General features: G+C 44.0%; 1 protein-coding gene across 1 annotated transcript in view; it reads right to left on the bottom strand.

Annotated features, from left to right (window-relative positions):
• Window positions 1-15,791, bottom strand: part of LOC142592613 (ribitol-5-phosphate xylosyltransferase 1-like) — a 39,561-nt gene extending 23,770 nt beyond the window's left edge. The window contains exons 1-4 of the mRNA XM_075704153.1: window positions 15,412-15,791; window positions 8,853-8,957; window positions 4,362-4,461; window positions 2,042-2,350 (exon numbers count right to left, since the gene is read on the bottom strand). Of these exons, the coding sequence (XP_075560268.1) occupies window positions 2,042-2,350; window positions 4,362-4,461; window positions 8,853-8,957; window positions 15,412-15,556 (659 nt within the window). The 5' untranslated portion in view covers window positions 15,557-15,791. The remainder of the gene's footprint in view (window positions 1-2,041; window positions 2,351-4,361; window positions 4,462-8,852; window positions 8,958-15,411) is intronic.
• Window positions 15,792-24,358: the final 8,567 nt, after the last annotated feature.

The raw sequence follows: 24,358 nt of genomic DNA, 5'->3' as shown, positions 1-24,358 counted from the left end.
GCAGCTTTATGAAATTTTCGGAGCACAACACTGAAGAGTTCGAAGCCTGCCATTTCTTATGTCCCATGTACAGCTTTGTACATTTCGTGGGCTTTTTTGGAAGCTTGACGAATGACAGTGGACTCTCCTTGTGCTGTGTGCTCTGGTACCTAACAGCGCAGCAAGAGTGTTGACACTATGCTGTGCCCACAACTCTTTCACTTGAGCACTACAAACAGCAGAAACAAATAAACAGCTGCAGAAACTATGTCAGGCTGACTGCCAAGATGCGCATGTGAAAATGAAACCACGCACACTGACCACACAGAATGCAGTTAAATTCGTCACCTTGCCAGTGTTGCCAGACTGCTGTACGGTTAAAATGAGAAAAAAATTCATATACAAATTTTCTACCAGCAGAATGTGCTAAATTATTGCCAGCTTGCAGTGGGATGCATACGGTTTAACATGGAATGTATCATTCAAGCTAGAAAATTTGGTGTCACGGCCCATTTTTGCCATTTAAAGAGTAAAAAAAAAAAAGGACCCAGTTTGCTACTGCACCTGAGGTCATAAGCACTTCAGGTATTGCAAATGCTAGTTCTCTTTACCACTCCATTCGAATACATACATATCAAAGTCATAAACAACTGCCCATTAGCTCAACATAACGAGTAATTCAATATAAAAGTCATGTAAAATTTGGCTACATCTGAGAACATCTGATTGTAAGAGCCTCCACCCCCCCCAACCCCCCACCCCCCCTTGTCAACCTTGTTTTAAATAGAAGTCTTCTCTACAAAGAGAGACACTGGTTGCCTGTTAAATGTATGTCCTGACCTCATAACCTTATGTGTTCTGCAACTGGCACACATCCTCCTGCATTCTAAGCCTTCTAATGGATATCAATTTTTTTCATGAAGGATCAATGGGATGGCACAGCTTGCTGCATGGCCATGACACAAAAAATCTATGCGCTGCATGTGCCATGGTGGAATCCAAGCTGTTTGTTTTGTTTTATTTCTTCCTCCGAAGCGAGCACAGTTCGTGCGGGAAAGCCAACCCTACTGAGCCATTCGCTGCTACTCGGAGCTCTACCTGGTGTAGACACAGTTTTAATTCAATATAAGTCATACGTTCTGCTAAGTATTGCTGCTGCAGCATCAACATCTTCAGAAACTGTTTTACATGAGAGGTAATTCAACTTAAAGGAACAGTGAAGAAAAATATCAAGTCAATCTAGATTGATACTTTATTCAACTAGAAGTCTATCATCGTTTTCCGTGTGCCAATATGTCACTTTGTTGCGTAAAAAATTGCGACTGAAGTTCCACTGCCCCTCCTAGAGCAGTACCACCTATGCCAAAACGAATGAGTCGATGCAATCTCCACATGATTTCTCTCTATGGTGTTTTCTGTGAATTGGCCAGTGCTGACGCCACAGGAGAGGCGTACCCTAGTGCACAGCAAGTGATGCCACTCCGATTTTCCATTTTCGTCACTTTCTCATTTACAAAAGCCCTGTTCTCATTACGAGAAAAAATGGGGTTAACCGAGGGGCCCAATTTTTTAATAATCATATCATAAGAAGCCAACAAACAAGGACACCAAGGACAACACAGGGGAAATTACTTGTACTTACTAACTGCAATAAAAAAATTATAGATTATGGGATTTGAAAGTAGATGAAAAAACAACTTGCCACACGTGGGGAACGATGCGAAGGATGTGGGATTGTTCCCCACCTGAGGCAAGTTGTTTTTTCATCCACTTTCAATTGCATTAATTTATAATTTCTTTATTCCAATTAGTAAGTACTAGTAATTTCCCCAGTGTTGTCTTTGGTGTCTTTGTTGGCTTCTTATGATCTGCTCTTACTACGAATGATGAATTTGTTATTACGGAAGCATAGTCTTTCAACACAGCTCGACTTCATTATTTACTTTTGTGTCCCTTTAACATGGTTCAATGTAACAAAATTTAACTGCAGTGACATTCTCCCTACAACTCGGCTGATTCGTTCGCTGCAAGAAAAGTTGCGAGCACAGAGTGTAAAACTCACGTGGCAACACCCAGTGGCCACTGGAAGACCTCGGTATCATCCACCAGTGGCGTGTCGTAGACAATGAATGCAGCCGACACCCTGCCACCCCGCGACTTCAGGTAGGGCAGCAGCCACGTGTTTCCAGAGCAGGCCTCATCGCCCAACAGGACGACAGCGACTCCTTTGAGTCGGCGGAAGGTGGGCAGAGCGTCCAGCCAGATTCGGGCCGCCGCCACCTTGGTTGGCTCCCGTCCATTCAGCACCAAGACAACGTGTGTCACATCCTGGGGCACTGTCGTCGGCACAATCCATGGGCCAGTCCTAAACCTACAGCACGGTTTTGAGCAAAGCTGTGGCTGTCTATCCTTATGCAGTGCTATGCACAGAGTCCTAAACATTAGCGAGTTTTAGCGCGTCCATAAACGTTGTATGCACAGAGTGCTAAGCATTAGAGAGCTTTAGCATATCCATAAACATGCTATGCACGCAGTACTAAACATTAGAGAGTTTTACTGTATCCATAAATGTATTTCCATTTGTGGAATATCGGGTTGCTGAAAACGTACGTGGCAGCAACAACGACAGTAATGACATCTAATCACGCAGAGTCTAACCAAAGAGCATGCAGCACTGACACTGCTGTGACTTGCATACAATATTTAGGTGCAGTTGTAAATTGTTAGTGGTGAGATAATCATTAACTTTCAGTACATTTATGATGGTCCTTGAACTAGAACACTGATGCGACACAAACATTTTACAAAAGCATTGTAGTTGCAGACTTGCCAGCCTCAGAATTCAAAAACTACTACACTGGAAGGCAACAAATACTAAAATTTGTGTAAAAATGAAAAAAAAATAATTTGGTTATTGAAGTGTTTAGTGTTTGACTAAGATTCGCAGACTTTATTCTGTATGGATGCTGTGAAAAGACAGTCTGCTCTTTATAGCTGCAGCAACAATGATCTGTGCCATAGACGAACAGAAATGTTTATGGAGTTTATTATTGCAATAGCCACGTAACATCTGTTGATGGTTTGATTGTAATTATACATTTTCTGGCTGCTAGATCTCGTGGGAACAAGGAAAGTTGCAAGATAAGTGAATAAGAGCAGTAAGTGCTCACTACGACGGCTCCCTCGCAGTATTTGACCACCTGTGTCATGTGAAAATGCCACCATGCACTCTGTTTCTTGTTCCGGTACCAGCACATCTCCTCATGGGCTGTCGCATGTCGCCATTCACAGCTATCACTGCCGACCCACTACAATAAGCAGCTTCACCTGTCTGTTTCTGAGCGCCTGTGGTGTAGTGCCATTTGCAGCGCACTGCACACATGTAATAACAGCACACAGGTGATAACTCAAGTGTGCTGTCATTCTCTGCTGCAGAAGCCATGAAGTGAGCATCATGTTTTGCTCTGGTGACATCATATGCCAGCATTGCTGACCAGCTCGATTTCCTTTCGGTTTCCCATCACCCTCTTAAAACGACAATGTGTGCCTCGGGCAGCTCCGGCACCACCAGGTAGATGCACGTTGGCATCCGGTGCTCTATCGATTCTTGCCGAGTGGGCACATCAAACCTTCTTGCCAAAATGCTCCACCCGAAAAAGCTACTCGCCCATGCTGAATTTGAGCAGCGCAAACATAACCTTGCTGAATCTGCAAAAATAATGGCACTCGTCTTAGGCCGCTTAGGCCTTACCAGATCGACGCGTGTCGCCGTCTTGTGCTGCAACAATTTACACAGCACTTTGCATTACGTAGAGGTCAACTGCAGTTGAGTCTGCCAAATTGATTATTGCCTTCGGAGCATTCATTTTCCCACTTAGTATGTTTTTTTTCTAGTGCTCTTTTCCTAAGCCTATGAGCGAGGTTCTACTGTATAAGCAGCAAGTGGATGCACAGTAAGTTGAAATGCAAAGTTGGGTATTTTACATCTGCTAATGTAGAATATGACATGCAGTTTACTCTAATTAATTGCAATTCAGCCAGCCATGCACAGCACTAAACGTCATAGCCTCTGCCTTGCACTGCATTCGTCTGCAAGTGCTTGCATGGAGTGTTGGTAAAAAAAAAAATTGCCCTAACGTGACAATTTGCACAGCTTTTAGGCAAAAATACACAGTGAAAACTGATTCAGACCACCAAATTTTGCTTCTGGATCCAGTTGCCACATGCTGCACATGCCATAACTTTTTGACCACTACGCCTGCGCTCAAGTTAGTTTCTACGATACATAGCTTTCAGCATGGCCATGACGTGTAATGAAAATGTATTAAGGACAACATTGCAATGTTACACGTCATGCAGGTGTAGACACTGCTGATACTCACTTGAACTTGAGGTTGCCAACCTTCCTGAAGCCATAGCTCCATGCTCCATCTCCCTTTTGCTCCAGCTTGCCATTGAAGATGTGTTCCCACAGATATAAGCCTGTGCATAAGAGTATTCGCGAAGCATATTTGACGTTGTTTCACCACTTCATCGTCGAAGAGTAAGAGCATGACAGAACACAGGATGTGCACAGAGATGAAGACTGACACCACTAATGATTAAAACTATTCAGAGTTTCTTGATGGGGCTTAGAAAGTTGTTCCTGCTCTGTGCCTGAATACTAGTCTTGCTGCACTGAATGCTTTTGTAATAACATAGGTACAAACTTGAATGACAACGTTTATCGACATTGTCAGCATGGCCTGCAGAACAAAAACAATGTAAGCCAGTCCCTTGCTGAATAAGATGGTGACTGATTTGAGAAACAGAGCCGACTGACACAACGTTGAACGTTCAAGAAAATTGGAACATTTTAGAAGTGTCGACTGCATGTGCATGATTGCCAGTGTGGCTGGTGCTGGTGGTGCAGTTTGGGGAGATGTGGATGGCATCACAACATGGGCAAGAGGTTGCACAGTACCCTTGCTCTCAATGTGTGACGGTTCGACACAAGTGAGTGAGAGCACCTCCCAGTGGGCACATCAGTTGACTGTGATGAATTTGATCCCTACAGCAGAGTACATGTTAAGCCCAGCACAACAGGAGGATGAATCATGCAGGGGTTAAAGCATTATGGGTGTGGTCTTAATGAGCTATTGCTTCCAAAAAAGTCAAACCTAAAAGCGGAGAAAAATTTGGCAGGCAAAAACAAGTGAGACTTATAAGTCCCACCTCTTACTTAGACCATTTTTCTAGCACGTGGGACATGTGCATCCTCACTGCTTACAAGATGATCAGAAGTAGTCTGTGTGCAGTAGCACATTAGTATGTGTCGATTCTGCAGGTGTCTACTGAGTGTGGTCACTGCCCTGGCTTTCACCATCGTCTTTCAGGGTTTCCCCAGTATCACAAAAGTGCTCAGAAACCACTTGATTCTATGGGATGCCTCAAAGGCAATGCATTTCTCAATGAACTCTGTGATGTGCACCTGCACGGCCGATGTGCTCTGGCAAGGCTGAGCTACTTTCGGTAGCTGTGCTTCTCATCATCAAAATAAGAAAAGCACATGAACACAAACCTTGGACAGCTTTCTAGCTGAGAAAAGAATGGGCTGAGGCTGTTCTAGCTGGCACATTCAATACCAGCAGCGACATTGTCTTTGATACAGAGGTAGAATGGGAATGCAGCACTAACTTTGGTCCACCGAGCTGGGGCTGGAACTCGGATAGTATTATCAACAAAAGCGAGTGGCACAGCAAGAAGTGAATCTTGGGGCATAACTTCAAGCACACCAGAAGCTCCATGGCCTGTGCTTGTGCCAATTCCGTTCACTGCCTATGAAAACCCAGCCTTTCCGACAATTAGATATACATGTATTCCCAAACAACCACATGCAAGACAGGAATGTGTGAATGGAACCTCACATCATGTGCTCCTCTCTTACATCTGGGAGGCCGGCTTGGACTCCCTGCTGTGAATAGAGGAGCATGGTGATATTCTTACCTCATCCCCTCGCAAGCCTTGAGGCCATCCACTACTAACTACAAACAAGTGTCACAGTTTCCTGCTGCAAAGACCAGTTACTGCTAATGTCAGTAGAGTGAAGGCTACAGCATTTTCATTTGAGAAAGTAGTAATGGTTGTGTTTACTCATGTGTGTCTTACTGCTGGCGTTGTGTATGTAAGGGGTTGTGGCACTGTATGTTGCCTTTCTGTCAATCATTGTACTCATTATTATAGATTACATATATTATATGTCCACTGAAGATTACGACGAAGGTGCTAGATAAAATAACGGATGAAGGAAGACAACACGGGCAACCACGTAGGTGCACTAACAACTGAGTGTCTTATTTCTTGACACAGGAACAAATAACGGCTGCCAAGAGTAAAAATATCAAGAAAAAATGGCGCCATCATCTGCATCACGCAATGAAAACACGATACAGAACAAGTTCTTAAGAGGAAGCTTTAGCTCGAGTGCTCCTATCTAAATACATGTAAAAGGAGAATTCGTTTTTCTCGGCAACCACTGCACCAAATTTGACGAGGTTTGTTGCATTTAAAAGACAAACTTAAAATCTAGTGACTGTTGGTTTCGAATTATTGAGTTAGGTCGTCAATTTTTTATTAAAAATTGGCAAAAATCGAAAAATTTCAAAAAACGAAACTATCAAGGTTACAACTCTGTAACTCAGCAATGAAAGACGATATCACAATTCTGTGAATTGCATCTAATAGTACATCTAAAGCGGACAAAATTGGTATGTTACACATGAATATAAAAAAATTTAGTCATAGGGAAATACAACTTTTGCAAAACCGTTGTAACCAACGTAACAAATTCACGTAAGATGTAAGATGACATATTGAATTTGTCCGCTTTGAATTATCTAATGGATGCCGTTTACAGAACCGCGATATCAGTTCTTGATGCAGAGCTATGAATTTGTAAACTTCGTGCTTCTATTTTTTTCGAACAGTCAAATATTTGAAAATCGTGTTAAGAAAATTTAAGCCTTAAATCGAAATTCCGCTTCCAACAGTCACTCGAATTCAGCTTTCTCTTTCAAATGCAACAAATTTCATCAAAATCGGTCCAGGGGTTATCTCATAAAAACGTTTTTGCGTTTTACATGTATTTGAATAGGCCGTGTCGGAGTTGGGCCCGAGCTAAAGCTTCCTCTTAAGTGCCGCTCCCTAGATACACCAGTTCCTTTGTTGATAGAGAAACTGAGGGTTCACTTAAACAAGCATTATCAAGCTTCTTGATCTGAAGCACTTCTAATACCTCCCTTGTTAGTTGATTGCCTGCTCTGTTCAAAACACAGGTTCTATCAAAATATAGAGTGCACTTGTGAGCCTTGCAATTAGCACTAACGTGACCTGAGAGCTGGTTTTCCATCTTATATCGATGCTTATACAATCTGTCATTCAGACATCTGCCCATTTGGCCAACGTATGATGAACCAAACGACAAGGGAAACGAATAAACTACTTTCTTTACACAGCCAACACACTTCTGCCCATGTTCTCTTGTGCACACCTGTTTATTCTCCTGATGTTGGCTGTGTAAAGAAAGTAGTTTATTCTGTTTTCTTGTCATGTGTTTCATCATACGTTGGCCAAATGAGCAGATGTCTGAATGACAGATTGTATAAGCATCGATATAAGATGGAAAACCAGCTGTCAGGTCACATTAGTGCTAATTGTAAGGCTCACAAGTGCCCTCCAGATTTTGATAGAACCTGTGTTTTGAACAGAGCAGATGATCAACTGACAAGGGAGATATTGGAAGCGCTTGAGATCAAGAAGCTTGGTAATGCTTATATCAGTGAAGCCTCAGTTTCTCTATCAACAAAGGAACTGGCACACCTTGGGAGCGGAGCTCAAGAAGTTGTTCTGTATCATGTTTTCTTTGTGTGATGCAGATGATCGCACTGTTCTTTCTTGATGTTTTGACTCTTGGTAGCAGCTATTTATTCCTGCGTCAAGAAATAAAACACTCAGTTGTTAGTGCGCCTACGTGGTTGTCCCATGTCATCTTCCTTCGCCCGTCGTATTATTTGGTGCCTTCATCATAATCGTGTATAACCAACACGCCCACCAGTACGTGCTCTGCAAGTCCACTGAATAATGAAGTACTCTTCTAGAGATCTTTAAACGGGTCTTGTGTAGGCGCTTCTTCGAGTAGTGAACAGCAGCTGCAAACATCTGCAACACCGTCAAAATAAGCCACAGCCGTGCCTTTTGGAAGGTGCTGTCACTCTGTGCTAAATTTGTTAGCAGACACTGGCAGACGCAAGTCAGCGCTATGTGGTATGTGTTTCTCTCCTGTGTGTCTCGTCAAAATGTTGCGCAATCCAACCTCTACATGCCCATGTCACATGTCTGCCAAAGCAATTTTATGCCTGTGTATTTCCAAATCTTACCACGTCACCTGATGCTCTGGAGAGCTCAGCTGAGTTAATCTTTTCTTGGCAACAACTCTGTCGATCTAACTGCTATTTATCTTGAATGTTATCTCTAATACTGATTATATGCTGTACGCATTGAACAATCTGGGCTACAATCTTTTGTTCTCTTTGTACCAAAGTATTGTTGACATGCATCTTCTAATCTACACTGCTGTCTTCCTAACTCTTTGGCTGCTTGTCGTGCTGTTCCTGCAATTTGCACAAAGGCACCAATAAGGGTTGCCAATTGAACTACCACCAGGTATGTCAAGGACCCAGCAAATACTAACAGACATTTGTTACAAGCAGTGCCTAGCTACACAGTGATCTCAGCCAAAATGCCACGTCAGCAAGCAAACAGTTACTGATACAAAATGTCAGAGAGTATCTTCTTGTAATGGAAATACCAAAAAGTCACAAGGCAAGGTTTCATACCTATGGCTGCTTTGCCCCATATCTCAATTGTGTGGGCCAGATGTGACGAGTTGCTCCGGCTCAGCTCTTCTCCCCATGGATTCCATTCGGCCCCATCCTTGGATCCTGGTGGCACAAGAGAGGCGTAGTACACTATAGTACGGTTTCTTGTCTGTCCATTAAAGTGGATTTCTCTGCGCAGCACTGTACGAAGATGTACTTGTAGCCATGCAGAAAGCTCATGCTTGTTAGCCATTCATGGGCCATGCCATCACATTAAAGCTGATCTCCATCTGATAGAAAATATAACAGTTCTGCAGAATGTGATAGCTGTGGAGCTAGTGTTGTACTGTAAAAAGAAAAGTATACACCCTTGGTGGTGTATCTTGTCCACAAACAACAATCATCATTTGTCAGGCTTGTGTTTCCTTTCTTGAAAACTCTGTGTGCGCTAGTGTACCGTCAACAATGCTATGTTACGCTGATAGCGCGCATGCCCTTCGCAACTGGAAGCACCAGGTGTATCGTATCTGGCGCAGCGCTGGCTTCGCATCTATGGCACGTGTGACGTGACTGATATCGGTATTGCCCATGACACATGGTGGTGAGGCAACACACCCTTTCCCACTTAGTGTATATATACACGGCTGTTGAATAAACGGGGACGCTTTCCGCTCCCCTTGCTTGGAGCCTCTGGTCATGTCTTGCCTGCGGCACCGCACGATACATGGTGTCAGAAGTGGGATGAACGCCGACGTCCAGTCTTGGTGAACCGACGATTATACTACAAGACCAGCCCCATGGACTTCCTGAAGCCACCAGGCCCGCTGAGCTCGGCTGGTGAAATTGCCAAGAACTGGCAGGCATTCAAGCAAAGGTTCGAATTTTTTCTCGCCGCATCAGAACAGCCAACCGGCAAGCCTCGAACAGAATCATGCAAAACAGCACTTCTGCTGAGCGTTGCAGGCGAGGAAGCCATCGAGATCATCAAGACGTTCAGCTTTGGCGAAGATGAGAGCAGGAATGACTAGGCCACTGTCATTGCGAAGTTCGATGCATATTGTGCGGCTCAGCAGAACGAAGTCCATGAGTGCTACATTTTCCGTACACGAGTCCAGGCCCCTGGTGAGCTTTTCGAACCTCTTTTGCAAGACTTAAAGAACCAGGCACGAGCATGCAACTTTGGCTCCCAAATGGACGCAATGATTAGGGACCAAATTGTTTATGGAACTAACGACGAGAAACTTCGAGAAAGGTTGCTGCAAGACACTATGCTGATTTTACTGAAGGCTGAGCAGGTCGCTAAAGCAGCTGAAGCGACGGCAGTGCAACAAAAAGTTTGGGCACGGGACGAAAGCCACATTGACGCGATACATAAGGAACACCCAAGTAGACAAAGTGAGCTGCCCAGGCATTACATGTGTCCTAAGTGCGCACGTATGCACCTGCCACGAAGGTGTCCTGCATTCGGGAAAACATGTCGCAAATGTCAACGCCCTAACCATTTTGCTATCTGCTGCAGACGACTTGCCGATATTGGCGAACTTCAGGGCGGTGAAAATAACTTTGACATTCTGGATGTGTCAAGCTGCGCAGCAAGCCAACACGACTGGACAGTTGTCAGCCAAATCAAGAACGTACCACTTGAATTCAAGGTCGACACAGGAGCGCAAGCAAATCTACTACCTTTCGGATGCTACCGTACAATTCGCACGAAGCCGCCCCTGAAACGAAGCAGCGCGGTGTTACGTTCGTATGGCGGAGGGGTTATCAAGCATGATGGCGTCATTCGTACAGAATTATCACTAGGTGATCGTCGTGCCATCCTCGACTTCTTCATGGTGTCCAAGGGGCATCAGGCCATCCTGGGCTTACAGGTTAGCGAAAATCTTGGACTTGTGTCACGCATACACGCAGTATCTCGGAACAGTTCCGAGGAAGTCGCAAGGAACTTTCGCCACTTAGTTCACAGGAACCGGGTTCGTTGAAAGGGTCTATCGAATGGTTCTAAGTGACGATGCCACGCCTATCGTCCAAGCAGCCCGACGAGTGCCGCTGGCTCTACAGGAACCCTTGTGAGAAGAACTGGGATGCATGGAGCGCGCAGGCATCATAACCAAAGTCACCGAGTCCACAGACTGGGTAAGCCCATTGGTCATTGTTAGAAAGAAAGACTGGAAAATTCGAGTATGTATCGATCCCAGGAGGATTAACCAATGCATCAAGACAGAACATTACACAATGCTGCGAAGAGAAGACATAGAGGCAGAGTTAGCGGGCGCTACAGTTTTCACTCGTCTTGACGCAAACTCTGGTTTTCACCAAATTCCGTTGGACAACGAAACCTCACGAATTTGCACCTTTGAAGCGCCATTCGGGCGCTACAGATTTCTGCGCTTACCGTTTGGTATAGCATCGGCGCCTGAGGTATTTCAGAAAACGCTAAATGAAATTGTTGAAGGCCTTCCTGGGGTCAGAGTATACGTTGATGATGTACTGGTGTGGGGGGTCGTCGAGGCAGGAGCATGACAGGCGCCTGCAGTCGGTACTGCAAGCAGCAGAATGCGGCGGTCTGACATTTAATCCGAACAAGTGTTCCATTGGAGTCGGTAAAATTGAGTTTCTTGGTGACGTCATTGACCAGGAAGGCATCAAACCAAGCCCGTCACTGACAAAATCAACGATTCAAATTCCACCGCCGACTGCCAAGCTCGCAGTACAGAGGATGCTAGGAACCGTGAATTATTTCAGCAAGTTTACGCCATCACTGGCCCGAAGGATGACGCTCCTCAGAAATCTTATAAAGCAGAATACTGCATTTGACTGGACGCCTAATCATGCTGAAGAGTGGAGGCAGCTTTGCGAAAGTTTAAGTAGAGCGCCTTTACTAGCCGTGTTTGATCGAACAAAAGCAACAAAGGTGTCATGTGATGCATCGCAAAACGGAATCGGTGCAGCGCTATTGCAGTGCCACCAGGATACATGGAAGCCAGTCACGTATGCCTCGCGGGCACTTACAGAGTGCGAACAACGTTACTCGCAAATTGAAAAGGAGGCGATGGCGGTGGCATATGAATGCAAGAAGTTTAACCATTTTGTCTATGGTCGGCTGTTTATTCTAGAAACTGATCACCATCCCTTGATTGCCATCTCGCAGAAGGCCATTGGAGACATGCCCCCGAGGTTGCAGCGGTTTTTCCTGCGCCTTCTTCGTTATGACGTAAAACTTCAGTTCACACCAGGGAACCAACTTCTTAAATTAAAATTAAATTATGGGGTTTTACGTGCCAAAACCACTTCCTGATTATGAGGCACGCCGTAGTGGGGGACTCCGGAAATTTCGACCACCTGGGGTTCTTTAACGTGCACCTAAATCTAAGTACACGGGTGTTTTTGCATTTCGCCCCCATCAAAATGCGGCCGCCGTGGCCGGGATTCGATCCCGCGACTTCATGCTTAGCAGCCCAACACCATAGCCACTGAGCAACCACGGCGGGTGGAAGCAACTTCTTCTCGCCGACATGCTGTCACATGCAACAACCGGACCCATCACGGAAAACGACGTCATCAACGACGACACTGAAGTGCACGCAGTAGGTGTTGTTTCTTCACTTGTCACCGATAACAACTGGAAGAGGTTGGCTACGGAAATTAGTTGGGATGAAGAATTAAAGCAAGTTTTTGTGGACTTGGTGGCAGGAAAATCACTCCAAGGCCATTGGAAATCTTTTGAAGGAGAGCTTTCTCACGTGAACGGAGTCCTCTTAAAAGGGTGCAAAGTTGTAATTCCGACTATGATGAGGAAAGAAACTTTGGAACGCATTCATCAAGGTCATCTGGGCATCAATAAATGCAAATCACGGGCCAGGCATCTCGTCTTCTGGCCAGGAATAAACCGTGACATAGAAGCTTTCGAACAGGTGTGTTCTGCATGCAAAATGTAAGTGTACAGACAGTCCCAAGAGTCGTTAAAGTTACGCCCAGTACCTGATAAACCGTGGCATCGTGTCGGCATCAATATTTTTTAGCATGGTGGACGGTCATACCTGTGCGTCTACGACACATTATCAAACTTTTCTGAAGTAGAGCTGCTAAAACATACTACCGCGAAGACGGTCATTGAAGCAACAAGTGCAATTTTTGCTAGATACGGCATACCAGTTGAAGCTTGTTTGGATAATGGCCCACAATTTTCCAGCCACGCTTTTGCTGCATTTGCCCGAAGATAAGACTTAACCACACCACTTCCAGCCCTCGGTACCCCCAGTCCAACGGTCTGGCAGAAAAAGGCGTGCGAGTAGTTAAGAGGATTTTAAAGAAAAGCACTCAAATGAATCACGATTTTTGGCTTGGTCTTCTTGCCTGTGGATCTACTCCAATGGAATCCGGACCATCACCTGGCGAAGTACTTCAAGGAAGACGACTACAGACATTGTTACCCGACGTCCGGCCCTGCCCAGGTCGCAGCATACAGAAGCATCGTCACACCGACCGTTGCAGCCGACAACTATGGATGAGCCGGAATGTGGCCACAACTGGCCACATTCCCGCCTCATCCAACGCTCCTGCATGCTTGCAGCAGAACCAAGAACCTGCATTCAGAAGGTCAACCCGAGAATGAAGGCCCCCACAGAGGCTTATTTATAATCGAAGCTTTGTGCAAGTTCCCTAAATCGCATTCTCAATGTTCGTTTCTACTAATGTTCTTTGCTATGTTTTCTTTTCCTCCTTTGAAAGAAAAGGGGATGTATCGTATCTGGCGCAGCGCTGGCTTCGCATCTACGGCACGTGTGACGTGACCGATATCGGTATTGCCCATGACACATGGCGGTGAGGGAACACACCCTCTCCCACTTAGTGTATATATACACGGCTGTTGAATAAACGGGGACACTTTCCGCTCCCCTTGCTTGGAGCCTCTGGTCATGTCTTGCCTGTGGCACCGCACGATACACCAGGCGCCCAATGTTGACAAAAGGAAAGGCACACGAGATAAGGGTTGATTAGTGATTGGGGACAAGAGAACTCAAAAGGGCGCAACCTTCTTTTAGAGTGTAGGTCTAAGCTGGACGTCCTGCAAAGCTCCAGTGCTACAGAAATTTTTTTTTAACACGAGGGTTCTGAGGTGGGCTCGTTGGTTTACGCTCATCATGTCAAAACAGTGCTGATGCTGTTCTCAGACTTAGGAGCTGTTCCACACACCCACTTACACATTCATGATGAAAAGCTGAAAGGGCAAGGCACTTCTCCTTGAGCCACTTCCCATTCAATGTGATGAGCTCTGAATTGGCACTAGTGCCTTGAGGGACAGCTGCAGTGCACCAGCACATTGCCATGTGCTTCACACAGTGCAAGCTTCGTGTAGCAAGTGTTGGGCCAGTGTTGCATGAGAAATACCTGGCCTCGAACGAGTGTGAACTATTCCGTGAGGTATGGGGCGACTCAACTGTGCCTGCAATCCATGCATGAGAGTTGGTGGCTGCAGGGAAGCCAACTGGCAAAGGTTTGGAAAATGTCAGAAAATAAGAGATGTTTTGAATATTGGTGGCCTATAGGCACAATAGAACCCTATGTGATACCGAATAAAAAATTGCTTTATAGTAACACATGTAAGTCATCTTTTTCAGGCAACTGTTGCTATACAATGAGGTAATATACTGTCTCACAATCATGTAATCATGGATTTATTATAGACATCAAGGAGTTGGAATTAAAACACATCTAACAACAGTAAAGTTGAATATGAGCTCGAAATCGTATGTGCTAGAATGTGGTGGCAAATGGTACAGTTACATTTTGCAATTTCACTCAGTCGACCATCGTCGCCAGAGACCAACCATAAGCCGTGCATAAGCCAGCTCAACGAGGCGCCTCTGATAAGCTGCCGCCGCTAAGCTAGGGACTTGGCACGCGCGTGTAACACCGGGACATGGACACCAGTCGCAGTGGCCCAGCAAGTAGACCACATTGTTGCTCGCCTATTTATTTATCTACTTATAGACTGCAGTTATTGAGGTGATGAAGGGAGATAGACTCGGTCCATAAGCATAACATTCGACTGCGTTATTACAACATGCTGACACCATATGACCCACTATTAAGAAATGACTCATGTCACATGCGGTCTTTTTGGCCACTGAACGTCCCACCGATGCCCGTTCTGCTAATTTTAAATTTGTAGCCGCTGTTTTCAGTGCAAGTAAAATCGCTTTGTGCGTCATCATAGGAACATCAGAATGCGCGGCCGGACCGCAAGGTTCGAGCGGCGTCACATCCCGCGGTCGCTGAGCCTTCTCCGAAGGTGGCGGCTCTCGTAGTTACGCTGAAAACAAAACATACGACGTCGTTTCCTTCGCAACTCTGATCTGCTCGAGCAACCAATGATCTTTACTGCAGGCATGCCAGAACTCACTAGGAAATGGCGCCACGCGAGCTTATTTGCCACCGTTCGAGCGCGCACACCGCCTTTCGCTACACCACTGGCTACACGTGTTTTTCGCGTGAAGCACTGCCTCGTGCAGCGAGACTCGCGCAGGCACTCTTTATGCTCGTGCAGAGCTCAGAGTGAACAGAGGCCCACCTGACAAGCCGGACGAGCCTTTCCGTCCGCTGTCCTTCGTCTTGGAGCCGTAGTTTTTGGAGATAAGCACGTAGGCAGTGTAACAGGTCAGCGCGATGTAAACCGCGAGTACGGCGACAGTGACGCGCCTCAGGCTGATCGCCATATCACCACTTGCCGCGACGATGATACGCGTCTCGAAACAGTCATAAGAGAACGCTCAGATAAAGAAAAAGTTCCCTCAACGTTCCTGCTTCCATTCGCCGCACAGAAGGTTTGCAGGATCAACCCGTAATTATCTCCATCACCGGGTACCGGGTTTCAGAAACTACCAGCCTCGTTCAGCTGATTGCGTTGAGCGGCTGGGATTTCGGCTTGTACTGGCTCGATGCAGCTATATGGATGCAGGGTTTCCGCGCGCCTTCATCCACCGTGTCTTCATCTACATTTGATCAGCAGATCGATCGGTGGGAAATCGCGAACGTCAAGATGCTTTCAGTGCCAACCAGCCCAAGCAGCAGGTTACGCTCCTCATCACGCCAGCGTTGTTCTAGCCACCCTACTAACGTTGTGTCAGCATTCTGCGGTGACAGCGAATGTTTTGGTTTCGTGGTCGTCGAGTGAGATGCTTGCATGTGCGCGCGTGACACACTGTTAATTTGATTTGTTAGCGAAGCCTAATATTTTGCGATCGCTATCAGTGCTTCGCCTTTGACGAGAGCGAAATGCAAGAAACGCCCGTGTACCATGCACTGGGTGCCCGTGAAAGAAGCTCAGCAGGCGGTTAAAATTAAACGCAGCCCTCCACTACGGTGTGCCTCCTAATGACATCGTAGTTCTGGCAGGCAAAACCCCAGATCTTATTTTTTTTTATGCTTCGCCTTACGGGCGAAACTGCGACTTTTTGCATTGTGTATTTTTTTCTGTTATTGTATAGCGAATTTCTGTTTACTGCCTCTGTTGGCGCAGCTAGTAGAGCCGTGCTTTCACAGTACTCAATGTGGCAGGTTTTTAAAAAGTCTTTGTTAAGGAGGCTTTGCGTCTTCTGTGTGGGGTTTTATGTTAGTGCATGGGTGTTTGCTTCTCATCAGGAAGCATTTAATACACTTTTATTGTCATTTTAACCATCTCAGTATCAAGTCTGAGTTTAGTCATTCCAACCAGAATTTGATATATGTCATGCTTTTGTTACACAGTTTGTTGGGTTGCGTTTTGTGAGGTAACGGAGAAGGTATAAACTTGAGCCTCGATATAGCTAACATGGGTATAATACTTTGTCAGATCTAGCAAAGTAAATAAGTTTGGCTGGCCGTGCTTTATTTCAATGAGTATTTACTGGTATGAAGCCGGAAATGCATGGTCTAAGACAGTATCAGTTATAGAGAAACAGATATCTGCTAGCAGCTCAAAATATGTTTTCTTGTGGTGAAAATGTCAAATACTCAAAACTGACTTGAAACTGTACATTCTAGGTTACTGAACCATGTCAAGGCCAGCACCTTCACTTGGGGCAGTCAACAACCCAACTTACTAGTCCCATGTGGCATCAATCATGTGCTTGCTTATTCTGAGGGTTAGAATTGCTCATGTGCCATGTACTGACACGTGGTGAAGCGTAGTCGAACAAGAAATGTCACTGTAAGCTGATGTTTCAACAAGGGAACTTGTCTTTGTCAAGGTCCTGAAAACAAATTTTCTTGCTGAAACATTGGTTTAGAGTGACATTCCTTGATCAGCTACTCCTCATGATTTCAAGCTTCCATCTTCTTTTGAACTTCTGTCTTGTTTGCATTTCTCCTGGCACAGCAACTTTCTGACAGCCCATAAAAATGGATTCGTTGGAGGCACCACGCTTTCATTTCCTTCACGTAAACCCAACTGTAAACTTTTGCAAAAGGTGACAATTTCTTTCTTAGACCCCTGAAAAATTGTAATTTTGCAGTAACAAAACACTATGTCCGCTCATTTCATTGGCATTTAATCATTGCAGTTTTGTTTTAGAATGGGAGGTTACACTCTAGTAACTTGGCCTTGTCTTCCTTCTGCAGCATCAAGGCATTCTTCCAACTGTCCAGCAACCACTAAGAGTGAGAAGTTGCGGCACAAACACCACCACTTGCTGTTCAATTCTGGCAATTGGAATTGGACAACAGAATGTTCTCCGATTGCTTGTCAGCCAATTTTGACTTGTCTAGCAAGAATCAAGTTCAGGATCAAAATGGCAAAAGTTGTAGCCTATAAAATGTATAAGCACCGGCTTGGACCTTCAGTAAGGATAGAATTAGCCTATTCCAAATTAACAGAAGTCCTCTGTATTAGTCTTGAGTGTTTATAGACAAGGTTGAAATCTTGCTAAGATTGCACCATGTCATAAATGCAGACAAATGAAGCTGGACTGACATCAAACCCTGATTAGGAGGTCTAGTCTTAGGAAATCAACACCATGCGGCACCTTTCTAAATAGCAATACTTATTCCACACTTCATTGCCAGATAACACACCAGCGCTTCTGTCCGAATCTTTAGCTTTAAACTTTTGTTGGTATGACATCCTGAAGGCTTCTAGGTGTTCATTCTCTGCACTGATTTTTGGTGTAGATAAACATTTTTTAGAGCTTGAGTACCTACCATGTCGCTTTTCTGTGGGTATTCCTGTGGATATTTTGTTCTTTAGTACAAGATAACCTAAATTAATTTAGATATGTCATGCTCTCTCAACTCGTCCTACTGTCGTGAAAGCCGTAGTAAAATTGTGGTAGTATGCGAACCTTTAATGAGTCATACGTTGAGCAGTTTCATAAGATATGGTAAGTACAGCCTTTCTGAAAAGTGACGGGGCCAGTTAGAACATGAATGTTGTTGTGACCTGAATAATTGTCGGTGTTGGAAAGCTGTAAAAAGTGATGGCTGGTATTCATATCCCTTGCTGGGGTGTTGCATGATGCCATTGCAGCAGGAGGTTGAAGAGATCTTGTATTCAGCTGCCATAATTTGCTAGTGGCTTGGTCTCTAATGGAAATAGAATGTCCATGTAGTATTGGGCCTTGATGCTGGCTGTTCGAGTTGTTGAAAGCACACCTGTTCTCTTTCTCTGCCTGCATGTATGTCACTGTTAGATGGAGAATGTTAATTCATACCCACACTGTGCGCAATTTTTAGGATGTGTCATGCTACTTTTTGTTAGCGGCTGTACCTTTTGAGTATTTTTTTCCTTCAGTATGACTGGTGCCTTTGGTATTGTTTGATGCAAAGTAATATCTCGTCTTTTTCTATTTGTCTCATATTTTTAGTGCCTTTAGATTTTAATAATGCATATTTCTATTTGGAGATAATTTTGTTGTTATTCCAATACTGCCTTTTCATTGTGTTTTTGTATGTTAGCATTTCTTTGCAGCAGTTGAGTGTTTCAGTTAACTTTGTCCATTTTGGGATGCCAAATAAATGACTTTGTTTACTGAATGTTCATTGATCATGTTGGTTAACATATTAATGCTCACACTAATAAGTTGTACATAATATTTCAGTATCATTAGCATTTTATTGCATTGAATGTTTGAAGAAAAGTTCAGTGATAGCACTTGGGTGTTAATTTATTGTTGCTATTGAAGTGCTTGTTGTGACCGATATCTATCAGCTTGTAAAATTTATAGCTGATTGTTGAGATTCATAATCTTATTTAATTCTTGCATTGGCCCAGCTGTGTTACTGGCTGTTCTGCATGCAGTGGTGTGGCAAATTTCTCCTGTAGTAATTATACGAAACTGCATTTTGACTGAAGCATGCAGTGACCGCACTTCACAAAATGCTATTGTATGCTGTTAAAGAATGTGCCAGAAGGGTTTTTTTTTTCTCAGTTAAAAAAATGTTTTCCCCTAATTGCACTTGTGTGAGTCATCAATAGCAGACTTTCTGAACAGCCAAATAGATGCACTGTGTGTGTTATAAATTCTAAGAATTAGCTGTGCTTCACTTTCTGCATTTGTACCCGGCAAGAATGAATGTCTTGGATGAAATAGAACACGTGAGCACTGTAAGGCCAGAGACCCATTTAGACATTTCGCAGAGTCCTAGGTGAATACCCCACTCTAAGTAGACGAAGCGATGAAGAGAACAGAACTTTAGTGCATTGCTTTCAATTTGAATGTCAGAGTTGAGCAGCAGCTTTCATGCGCACATGCGACTCATGTGCAAGCAGTGGTGGCAGAGGCCATTGTTCCAAATCTGGCAAAATGTTCAAAAAGCATACAATTCTAAAAACGTGGTCTTTGAGCGCTACCATCTGCATAGTAGAAAACAGACCACAATTAACAGAGCCATCAAGTGCTGACGAAATGACTGGCATCTATGTTGTAAAACACAAAGGCCGAATCAATGCCCTTCAAGGTGCTGAGAAAGTGCTGACATCTACGAAGTAAAACACGAAAGAGCAGAATAAGTGCCAATTTTAAATGCTGGCATTGCAGCCTTCTATGTAGTAAAAGAAAAAAAACAAGTGGATGTGCCAAGTTCATGTAAATTGCTTTGAAAACAATATTATTGCGGTTGACGAGCTGAGCTCATCCAAAACATTTAAGGGGTTAATAGTGTGACTGTGGCGCATTGTTACTTCATTACTTTGTTTACAATGGATGGAGTGCACTGCTTGTAAATTAAGCCACATTGAGATGCAGTATCTGGTTCTGCCTCTTTACAGAGTTAGCACAGTATTTTTTGTCATTGCGCACAATTTATGTATTTGTTAAGCTTATTTGGCTTATTTTATGTGCTTACCAAGACAAATTGCAACAAAATAAACAGCTCGAACCATGCAAATGATTAAAAACAAAGATGCAGCAGAACTTCATGTACATAGCAGCCATTAACCACTGTTGTGTGCTCTTGATAAGAAGCATAGATGTGTACTGTGATAATGGGGTTGCAGGAAACGAGTTTGTAACAAGTCAAGTCAAGGTTTACAACTAAAATGTGCAGCTGCTTGTTAGAGTGCTGTCTTATAACATTAGTCGTTGCAGTAATAAACGCCCCTGGAACACATATGTTCTAAAAGCTTGTACAGATGCAAAAACAGCGTCCTTAGTAAATGCATGTAATCCTGTTATTGGATTATGAAAACGAGTGTGGTAGTGCATATATTGTAACATTTTCCCACACACCAAAAATACCCAACTTCACTGATACCTCTTGGTTCTGTTTGCACCTATGGTTTAGGAATCCAGTGGGTCAAATGGTTCTCTACATGTTCCTTAAATGGGCAGCTTTTAAAAAAAATTAAGGGTTTGGTTTCTTGCTGCTCTGTACTATGACTGATGCATACGTCTGCAATCAAGGGTCTTTTGCAGGAGTGAGACTGAACAGATGAAGGAACAAATTTGAAGACTGGCATGTTCATTGTACCCAAAGGGAGAAATTAAGAAATATGTTCAGAAACCAATATTGTAAGCATAACCCAAAAAAGAAGGGTTATCAAGCTTGAAGTGAACTTGGCAGGACAAGTCTGATGACCAAGGAATGCAGCTAAAGACTCGTTTGAAGAAAGTGAACGAACGGTAGTAGCTGTGCGGTACCAAATGTTGAAAGTGCAGAGGGAAGGCTATATTTTATTTATGTTTAATGAAGTTGACCAAGGAGAAGCATAATGTAACTTTAGTGATCTCTTCCTACCATGCATGCTTGTAGCATAGTTTCCTAAGCGACACTAAACCTTGCCTACTTGTATTTAACTGAGCCTGATGTTAAGGTTTTGTTGTTTCTTTCTTGTAATTTGTGTTGCAAACAAGACGATGCACAATTTGCTGGTCTAATTACTTTTTGTGCTCTTTTCACAGGTAGGCAACATGACTTCCCACCAACAGTCAAGCATGAGGAGTTGCAGGATAGTTTTTTCAACCTTTGTGAGTATGCAACTTTCAGGCTGTCTGCTCTCGATATACACAAGTGAAAGCACACGGACTTTAAGCCACAGTTATGCAGGTCCCTCGTGTGAATTGATGAACGAGAACATTGAATCACAGTACCACAGTGAAGTAAAGAACTCTCCCTCTTGCTATACCTGATAGGTAGCACAAGTGTGACCATATGTTATAAACTAAACAGTAAAGTTGCTTCACATAATATGCAGGATGATTTAATAAGGTGTTGTACCATGTTAGGATGTAGCTGTCACATAGGTCCTGCATGTGATCTACAGAAATTATCGGAAGCCCACAAGTTGCATATTAAATAAATTTGTCATGGATTTAGTGCCAGTGAATCATAACTGAGGTTTTGCAAATGTCACAGGTGGCCAGCAAGTTTGTACCTTGAGTGCTTGTTGAGGATGGGAGAGCGAGCAGGGTCGAAATCTATGCTCTCACACTGCATGGGTTGTTGAAAGCTGCAAGAACCTGCAAACGCTCCTTATTCTCTCACTGTAATTTTTTTTGATGAAAACATGGGTGCATGTCACAAACAGGGCCATTAAGCATTCAAATATGAAATTATTGAGCAAATCATAAAAGTACACCAGCCATGCTTTGTTCACTCATACCTTTAGTCACTCTAAGACCTCTTGAATGAAAATATAAATAAAAGCTCATTAGTTTCAGTATCTATGTTCTTACATTTCTTTGGCACTTCATAATGGATTCCACTATTGTTTTATTTGTGCAGCATCAAGTCCTTCTATTTCTCTATCAACGGCCGAGGGGGAAAACTCGCAGCAAGGACACTTCCACCGCTGTCAGTTCTGTGAATATCAGTCCCGTAACCCGCTTCACCTGGAAACACACATCAGGGTCCATACTGGCGAGCGTCCATTTGAATGCCACTTGTGCCCTCAGAGATTCTCCCATAAAAGCAACCTGAATGTACACCTGCGCACCCACACAGGCGAGAAGCCATTTCACTGCCCTTCGTGCCCACAGAAGTTTGTACATAGCGGCGACCTTAACAGGCACCTGCGCATCCACACAGGTGAGCGGCCATTTCAGTGCCCATCGTGCCCTCGGAGATTCTCGCGAAAGGCCTTTCTGAAGGAACACATGAGCCTCCACACGGGTGAGCGACCATTTCAGTGCCCCCTGTGCCCTCAGACCTTCTTGCACAAGTCCAGCATAAAGCAGCACCTGAGTGTCCATACCGGTGACCGACCACACCGCTGCACCACCTGCTCCAAGTCCTTTGTGCGGGCTGAGCACTTGAGCAGACATAAGAAAAGAATGCACCATGATGCCATAGAGTAGGCCATCAGCAATGCATAACTAGAGTCTGAACTAGGAATCTACCTACATGTGCAGCACGATGCAAGGTTTCCTGCTGCATCAGGTTGAACTGTCAAGTCACTTCACAGGATGGTACAGCTTAATCTAGGAAGTTGCAGGGTTATTTGTACTATTGAGATTGCGGTGCATTACACTGACATTGTTTGTGTGATATTACTTCATGTGAAGGCTCAACAAATAGCTGCTTATCCATCAGATATGCCTTCACAAGAATCGTTATGTTCAATAATAAGGGTGTACATACAAACGGATGCAGGCGGGCAGCGTGCCATGTTGGTGCACTCCATAGCGAGGACAAGCATGTGCATACTGCCACAAGTGCGAGCTGAATGAACGTTATGACGCGCTGTCGTGTTGCAGCAACCGTTCCAAAGTAAATGAAGATGAGGGGAAGAGGAAGTAATTGAAATGTGTGCTGTCTAATGCGAAAGCATTAAATGGCTGATGAGGGGAAGAATCCGCCATTGTCAGCACGACCAAACAATCTTCCAAGAAGGCTATGAACCCTTGACCTTCGGTGCAGGTTGAACGCATGACCTTTGGTGTTAATTAAGGAGAAGTTAAGTCATAGTTAATTAAGATAGAGTTAAGTAGGGCACTCAAACCTACAACCTTTGCTGTTAAGACAAAGCTAATTAGCACACAGTGGAGTAACGCAGAGTTAATTAAGCCACTTCAAACCGTGGCCTTTGTTGGAAGTTGAACCATTGGCGGAAGTCAAACCCTCGGCCTCACATTGTGGCATGTCTAAGCATCGTGTGGTGGTTACAGTGCTTTCGCATTCATCCACATACGGATAACTATGTGCCCCTTGAATTTTTTAGCATTGTACAAGGTTGTGCACAAGTGCATGAATGAAAATAGGGAACTTTCCGAAGAGCGACAATGTGATGGTTCTCCAATGTCAACATGCATGGATAAATTTGCTGCGAATCCTCACAAATATGGGGCTTGTTCTCGGCCAAGACACCACTCTCACTGGAAAAAATATTGGTGGCCTATTCAACAACTTAACAGCAAAAATGTGAAGTTACTAGCTTAAACATTTTTTGGAAGCATCAAGAATTTCAGATAACTACTAGAGGGAGTTATGTAACAAGCTGTCCATGAATTGTGTTTTGCAGAATTATCCCCTGTGCTGTAGTTTAAGGCTTCTGCAAAGTTTCTCTTGAACTTGACCTCGCAATCTGCGGTGTAATCTTGTAGTGTATATTGTATTGTAGACTGTGCTTCCTTAAAATATGAGGGAACTGCAAGTGGCTGCTCTGTAATATGACATAACTTGCCGTGAAAGTTCTGCGAGTTGTGACATATAATGTGCTAATTTGAACTTTATGTGAACTATGTGTTAGTGCGTTCCAACTTGTATTTCATTTCATTATTCTGTCTTTGTTTGTGTTTATTTGAGCCGGCCTATCATTGCTCAGTACTTTTTACTTTATAGAGGAGTAGCAGGCATCACCCAATATCAATAAACAAATTGTCCATCTCTGTGGTGTAGCCAAAGGATAGAGGGATAACATTTTGGTTATTGTCAGTGCCATAAAGCTCCACTTTCCACTTTTATCATTTCATGATGCTCACTGCTGCTCCTTTGAGAGTTATTTTTCTTTTCTCTTGTTCTTTGATTTTTTGCTATATATTAAACCTGTAGTAGCATGCCAAATATTCCATTCGGCTGCAACCTTCTCACCTATCGTCAAAATTTCT

Source organism: Dermacentor variabilis, chromosome 9 (genome assembly GCF_050947875.1).
Source record: "Dermacentor variabilis isolate Ectoservices chromosome 9, ASM5094787v1, whole genome shotgun sequence".
NCBI lineage: Eukaryota > Metazoa > Arthropoda > Arachnida > Ixodida > Ixodidae > Dermacentor > Dermacentor variabilis.
Note: the sequence above shows the minus strand (reverse complement) of the source record. Positions and strands in the feature narration are given on the sequence as shown.